At 43.5% G+C, this 7,804-nt stretch overlaps 1 protein-coding gene across 2 annotated transcripts in view; it reads right to left on the reverse strand.

Moving 5' to 3' along the window:
• DENND10 (DENN domain containing 10) overlaps positions 1 to 7,804 on the reverse strand; it is a 30,874-nt gene that overhangs the window by 11,267 nt on the left and 11,803 nt on the right. For both annotated transcript variants that reach the window (XM_017509098.2, XM_017509100.2), the window contains 2 exons: positions 5,279 to 5,427; positions 3,696 to 3,807 (listed from right to left, as the gene is read on the reverse strand). In XM_017509098.2, coding sequence (XP_017364587.1) covers positions 3,696 to 3,807; positions 5,279 to 5,427 — 261 coding nt within the window. The remainder of the gene's footprint in view (positions 1 to 3,695; positions 3,808 to 5,278; positions 5,428 to 7,804) is intronic.

Consider the following 7,804-nt stretch of genomic DNA (forward strand, 5'->3'; position numbering starts at 1 on the left):
TTTTTTATTTTTAGTAAAGACAGGGTTTGACCATGTTGGCCAGGCTGACCTTGAACTGCCAACCTCAGATGACCTGCCTGCCTTGGCCTCCCAATGTGCTGGGATTACAGGTGTAAGCCACTGCACCCAGCATCTATGCAATGTTTTAAACTCTGCTTTTGGGGATCAGATCAGCTACAGAAAGCTCAAGGTGAAGTTTCAAAATATCCCCGTGGTAGCAAGCAGTGATGCTTCTAAGGTTTTTCTCTGAACATCCCACTCTGCAGACTGCCATGTAGAGGGAGTCTGAGGGTAAAGTCGCTTCTGCAAGTAAGAAATTTCCTGGAAGTCTCCCATTTATATTTAAAATTCTAGTAAAACTCGCAAACCATGTGTGTTTGTTTTCCTACAACACAGGTTTCCCTGAAAAAAAAACTTATGGTGGAATAATGACTGCAACAAGATGTATCAAATTTATCTGTGGCTTCATGAACCCCCTGGTGCCCTGCTAAAGATCTCAGAAACTGTGGCTGCTCCAGTTTAAGTAGCATACATAGAGGGGGGAAAGGTGATGGGATAGAAAATACAGGCTTTTGGACTCAGAGAGGACAGGGTAAAAGTTCTGGCCCTCTCACTTAAAATCTGATGCAATCATGATCATAACAATAATAACTTCTAAAGTGTGTCTTACAGGCTAGGTACATGTTAAGCATCTTATATAAATTATTTCCCAACTTACGAGGTAGATATTATGATCTTCATGTTACAGATAAAGGAACACAGGCTCAGAAACATTCAATATCTTTTGTTTTATTTTGTTTTTGAGACAGGGTCTTACTCCGTCATCCAGGCTGGAGTGCACCTGATCATGGCTCACTACACCCTCCACCTCCTGGGCTCAACCGATCCCCCTACTTCAGTCTCCTGTGTAGCTGGCGCTAGAGGTGCATGCTACCACGCCTGGCTAATTTTTGTATTTTTCATAGTGATGGGGTTTTGCTGTTTTGCCCAGGCTGGTCTTAACTCCTGGTCTCAAGCAATCTGCTAGCCTCAGCCTCCCAAAGTGCTGGGATTACAGGTGTGAGCCACCATGCATGGCTAACATTCAGTATCTTTTAGGTGTTCACAGAGCTAATAAGTTACGCTCCCAAGATTTTAACTCAGGACTTTCTGACTATGAAGGCTTTCTTCTTTTCATTACCTTACTACCTACCTATCCTCTGCCAACCTTAATTTTCTCATTCATAAAACAGGGTAATATTACGTCCTTGCAGGGTTCTCATTATGAGTAAATTTAATGTATCTTATTATTTTTTTTGAGACAGAGTCTTACTCTGTTGCCCAGGCTGGAGTGCGGTGGCGCGATCTCGGCTCGCTGCAAACTCTGCCCCCCAAGTTCAAGCAATTCTCCTGCCTCAGCCTCCTGAGTAGCTGGGATTACAGGCACGCACTACCATGCCCAGCTAATTATTTTATTTTTAGTAGAGATAGGGTTTCACCATATTGGCCAGGCTGATCTCAAACTCTGACCTCGTGAGCCACTGCGCTTGACCTGATTTAAGATATTTTATGAAATGCCTGGCATACAGTAAACCCAACATGAATGCTAAGTCCTCTTGCTTTTAAAAAAGGACCTAATGGCTGGTGTGGTGGTTCATGTCTGTAATCTCAGTACTTTAGGAGGTAGAGGCTGGGAGATCACTTGAGGCCAGGAGTTTAAAATTAGCCTGGGCAATAGAGTGACACCTCAGAAACCCCTGTCTCTACAAAAAATGTAGAATAAAATAAAAACGAAGAAAATTTAAAAGGACCTAGTAACAAGTTAGATTTTGTAAACAAAAACTCTTTATCTGTATGGCAGGTGGAGGGGCAGCTAGAGGGAGCAGGGCCTGGCAGGCACCTCCTGGCCCTGGGCCAACTCCCTGGCAAAAAATTAACAACAACAAGAAGGCTGGGCACGGTGGCTCACGCCTGTAATCCCAACACTTTGGGAGGCCAAGGCAGGCGGATCATCTGAGGTCGGGAGTTGGAGACCAGCCTGGCCAGCATGGTGAAACCCGTCTCTACTAAAAATACAAAAATTAGCTGGGTGTGGTGGCAGGCGCCTATAATCCCAACTACTCAGGAAGCTAAGGCACGAGAATTACTTGAACCTGGGAGGCAGAGGCTGCAGTGAGCCGAGATCATACCATTGTACTACAGCCTGGGCAAGACAGTGAGACTCCATCTCAAACAAAAATAAAAACAAAACTACAGCAAGGCCATCCAGATGTTGATAAAAAGATGTTTTAAAATAGAAAAAAAAAATTAAAAAAATAAAAACAAAACAACAACAAAATCTATATGTATTTTAGATAGGCATAGTGGCTCACGCCTGTAATCCCAGCACTTTGGGAGGCCAAAGCATGAGGATCGCTGGAGCCCAGGAGTTTGAGGCCAGCCTCGGCAACACAGCAAGACCCCACCTCTACTAAAAATAAAAATAAAATTTAAAAAATCTATATATGATCATCAAGAGACCCTTCAAAGCTGTAAATAACAAAAAATAAAATAAGAAAAAAAGAAAAAAATCTATATATATACCATCAAAATAAATGTCTTTGTCCTGCTCTCAAAAAAATTTTTTTTTTTTTTTTTTGGACAGAGTCTCACTCTGTCCCCAGGTGCCAGGTTGGAGGGCAGTGGCACTATCTCGGCTCACTGCAACCTCCGCCCTCTGGGTTCAAGCAATTCTCCTGCCTCAGCCTCCCAAGTAGCTGGGACTACAGGCTCGTGCCACCATGCCCAGCTAATTTTCGTATTTAAGTAGAGACAGCGTTTCACCATGTTGGCCAGAATGGTCTCGATCTCTTCACCTCATGATCTGCCCGCCTTGGCCTCCCAAAGTGCTGAGATTACAGACATGAGCTACCTCGTCCGGCCCGCTCTCAAAGTTTTTAATTAAAACAAGAAAAAATAAAGAGTCTTTGATAAAATTGAAGAGAAGGAACAATGTACCTAAAACGGGTCAGCAAATTATGGCCTGTCCTTGAAAATAAAGTTTCACTAACCACAGCCATGCTGAGTCATTTGCATTCGTGTTGTCTAGCTATTTTTTTTTTTTTTTTTAAACTGAGTCTCACTCTGTTGCCAAGCTGGAGTGCAATGGTACGATCTCGGCTCACTGCCACCTCTGCCTCCCAGGTTCAAGTGATTCCCCTGCCTCAGCCTCCTGAGTAGCTGAGACTACAGGAGCATGCCACCACTCCTGGCTGGCTTTTGCATTTTAGTAGAGATGGGGTTTCACCATGTTGGCCAGGATTGTCTCCATTTCCTGACCTTGTGATCCACCCGCCTCAGCCTCCCAAAGTGCTGGGATTATAGGCATGAGCACTGCACCCAGCTATGGCTGTTTTTGTGCTACCAAGACAGTTGAGTAGTTCGGACAGTGACCATTTGGCTCACAAACCTAAAATATTTACTGTTTGGCAAGGAAAAGTTTGCTAACTCGCTGCTCTAAAATAGTCTTATCTCTTAAGTTAAAGAAGAATCTGTCCAAATCAGTGACCTTGAACTACTAGATTCTAAACAGAAACTTCAGACCAAAGGTGGTATTTCACCTCCAGACTAACACATGCTATTTATAGCAAATGTGCAACAGGACAGAACACACAGTAACATCTAATGCCCCAAACTGTCTGCCAACAAAGTTAACCCGTTTTAATAATTAGAGATACCTGGTAAATTCCTGGACCGCTTCTATTTTCGGGTGATATACCACAATTCTTTTCTTTAGCATCAGTGCTGTGTGTAAGATAACAGTTTCCATTCCAAACTGAGATACAATGTCTTTAAAAAAGAGAAATCATGTTACTGCATTACACATTATGTAAGAAAATAAAGGATTTTTTTTTTTAATTTTGAGACCAAATCTCACTCTGTCACCCAGGCTGGAGTGTAGTGGCATGATATCGGCTTACTGCAACCTCTGCCTCCTGGGCTCAAGCGATTCTCCTGCCTGAGCTTCCCCAGTAGCTTGGGATTACAGGCATGTGCCACCACAGTAGCTAATTTTTGTATTTTTAGTAGAGACGGTGTTTCACCATGTTGGTCAGGCTGATCTCAAACTTCTGACCTTGTGATCTGCCCGCCTCAGCCTCCCAAAGTGCTAGGATTACAGGGATGAGCCATAGTACCTGGCCTTATAAACTTTTTTTTTAATTCTTTAATGCTTTTTTTTTAAGTTTATTACATTGTCAGAAGACACAGATAATGTGATTTTTAAACTTCAAAGAACTACCCACATAGTATATTGAATTGTTTGGTATTAAAATATATCTGAGTTACATTCCCCGCATGGTGTAAAGCATACAAACACTTTATTCGGTGTACAAGTGGATCTATCCTATGTCACCTCCCAGCACGTGTGCTCTGCCCCGAAAGAGACTCCATGGTGGATGCATAGAGGAAGTTAGACTCACAAAAAGGTAAAACAATTGATGTGAAGGGAATCAGTGTCTTTCTGTATCATTAAAATTTTCTTATTTAAAAAACAATGCCTGCCAGGTGCAGAGTGGCTCATGTCTGTAATCCCAACACTTTGGGAGACCAAGGTGAGAGGATCACTTGAACCTAGGAGTTTGAGACCAGACTGGACAACATAGGGAGACTCTGTCTCAAAAAAAACATTTAAAAATTAGCTGAGGCCAGGCACAGTGCCTCATACCTGTAATCCCAGCACTTCAGGAGGCTGAAGCAGACAGACTGCCTGAGGTCAGAAGTTTGGGTCCAGCGTGTCCAACATGGTGTAACCCCATCTCTACTAAAAATACAAAATCAGGCTGGGCGCAGTGTCCCACACCTGTAATTCCAGCACTTTGCGAGGCCAAGGCAGGTGGATCACCTGAGGTCAGGAGTTTAAGACCAGCCTGGGCAACATGGTAAAATCTCATCTCTAGTAAAAATTTAAAAATTAGCTGAGTGTGGTGGCAGGTGCCGGTAGTCCCAGCTACTGGGGAGGCTGAGGCATGAGAATCACTTGAACCCAGGAGGCAGAGATTGCAGTGAGCTGAGATCGTGCCACTGTACTCCAGCCTGGATGACAGAGTGAGACTCTGNAAAAAAAAAAAAAAAAAAGAAAGAAAAAATTTATGTAAACAAAAATGTATGAAAGGATTAGAATTATCTAGTAACTAGATAATTCCAATTAGATAATCATCTAATTATCTAATTATTCCATTAGGCACAATAGAATCTAAAGAGACTGTTCTTGCCTCAGGGATTTTTTTGTTGGGATGGGTTTTGTTTTTTCCCTTCTTACCTTTGATGGAGCCAGCCAGGTAGGCCTTTCGGGCATCAAAGTCCTTGCTAAGGAAAGAGCCATTTTCTTCACTCTGGCATATCCCCTTTGTGAGAACTGCAATATAACTCTCCATCATTTTAACTGGGCTCCCATGTTTCAGGTACATTCTGTAAGAAAGGAAAACAAAGCAACTGTGCTTTTACTTGGCACAAATCATGTGGAGATATGCACCCAGGCCGGCATGGGTGCTTTCTCAAGAATCCAAAGCTGGGCCAGGCACGGTGGCTCACGCCTGTAATCCCAGCACATTGGGAAGCCAAGGCAGGTGGATCACCTGAGGTAGGGAGTTTGAGACCAGCCTTATCAACATGGAGAAACCCCGACTACTAAAAATACAAAATTAGCTGGGTGTGGTGATGCATGCCTGTAATCCCAGCTACTTGGGAGGCTGAGGCAGGAGAATGGCTTGAACCCGGGAGGTGGAGGTTGCAGTGACCTGAGATCGAGCCATTGCACTCCAGCCTGGGCAACAAAAGCAAAACTCCATCTCAACAAAAAAAAAAGAAAAAAAAAGGATCCAAAGCCAACTTGCGACTGCCCTTCTGAATGCTTGACTCTTTTTTTATTTTTTGAGACAGAATCTCACTCTGTTGCCCAGGAGGCAGAGGTTGCAATGCGCCAAGATTGCACCACTGTACTCCAGCCTGGTCGACAGAGTGAGACTTTGTCAAAAAAAAAAAAAAAAGAAAAAGCTTCAAAGACCTTCAATTCTTCCGACTCAGCTCTCTCTTTACATCTGGGACCCCACTTTGTTACTAAGGCAGGAGAATGAACTACGAACTTCCTGGCGTCCCAGGACTCTCAAGAATGTTGTGCACTTATCCTGTGTCTTACATTCACAACTGGGGTTCTTAGTCATACAACTCTGTTTTATTACTGAGATTTCCTTTGACAAGAAAGGTGTTTTATGCATTGTTCACAGAGAAAGCAGTAATTAGTTGTAGAACACATACTTATTATTAGAGTTCCCAGAGGTAGCTATATTTAGATAATTAAGAAATCAAAACTCCTTTAGGTTTCTGGTGATAAATGCACATTAGACATTCATCATCAGGTTAAAGCTTCCAGAAAATGCTGGTAGGAAACTGGCTGCATTTATAGCTCACATGTGGAATCCATCTCCTCCTCTTGAAATCTCTTCCTGTGAGCAACTAAAACTAAATTTTGCTTGAGAAACATGACTGGGTCTATTGGGGCCTTTCAAGAGCTGATGGGATAGAAAATCAGGAAGAAAATAAAACATATGGGCCGGGCGCGGTGGCTCAAGCCTGTAATCCCAGCACTTTGGGAGGCTGAGGCGGGTGGATCGCGAGGTCAAGAGATCGAGACCATCCTGGTCAACATGGTGAAACCCGTCTCTACTAAAAATACAAAAAGTAGCTGGGCATGATGACATGCACCTGTAGTCTCAGCTACACAGGAGGACTTTCTTGAGCCCAGGAGGTCGAGGCTGCAATGAGCCGTGATTGCACTACCACTGCACTCAGCCTCAGTGACAGAGCAAGACCCTGTCTCAAAAGGAAAAAAAAAAAAAGTCTATTAACTCCCCCATGCCCCCAGTATCATTACTTAAGTCCTTAAGTTAGTTAGCCTGACAAACACCTAACACCTCAACAGGGATGCTGAGAAAACACAAAGAACAGCGGAATCAAAAGCAAAGCCAGATGGGCACTGTGGGAGGACGTGACAGAGGGCAGCCTCGACTTCAGAGTTCTCCTTGCCTCCTGCTCAGGGACCCTGAAGTCTGGGCCTTAGGCCTAGCCTGTCTGCATTTTGGATTTTCCAGCTGAAACTTAAATTAGGAACTTGAGTTCAAGGCCTTAGGCTTTTCAGATGACAGAGATAACTGCTAAGATCTAAGAAAAGCAAAACTACAGAATCCATGGAGACCTCGAGTCACAAAATTTAGCCCACCAGTGAGAAAATATTCTTAAAATAGCCAATAGAATACAGAAATGGGCCAAGCGAGGTGGCTCACACCTGTTATCCCAACACTTTGGGAGGCCAAGGCAGGCAGATCACAGGGGATGAGTTCGAGATCAGCCTGGTGAACTTGGTAAAACCCCATCTCTACTAAAAATACAAAAATTAGCCAGCACAGTGGTAAGCGCCTATAATCCCAGCTACTTGGGAGGCTGACGCAAGAGAATCACTTGAACCCAGGAGGTGGAGGTTGCAGTAAGCTGAGATCACATCACTGCACTCCAGCCTGGGCAATAAGAGCAAGACTCTGTCTCAAAAAAAAAAAAGAAAAAGAAAAAGAGTATGGAAATGAACACTACAAAAATCTGTTTTCCTTTGAAAGAATTCTAACTTAATAAGGAAATACAGGAGTTAAAGGTACCCTCCTATATACAAATATGATATGAAAAAATTTATGGCCAGGCGTGGTGGCTCAAGCCTGTAATCCCAGCACTTTGGGAGGCCGAGGCGGGTGGATCACGAGGTCAAGAGATCGAGACCATCCTGGTCAACATGGTGAAA

The sequence above is a fragment of the Cebus imitator genome, unplaced genomic scaffold (assembly GCF_001604975.1).
Source record: "Cebus imitator isolate Cc_AM_T3 unplaced genomic scaffold, Cebus_imitator-1.0 Scaffold406, whole genome shotgun sequence".
NCBI classification, from domain to species: Eukaryota; Metazoa; Chordata; class Mammalia; order Primates; family Cebidae; genus Cebus; species Cebus imitator.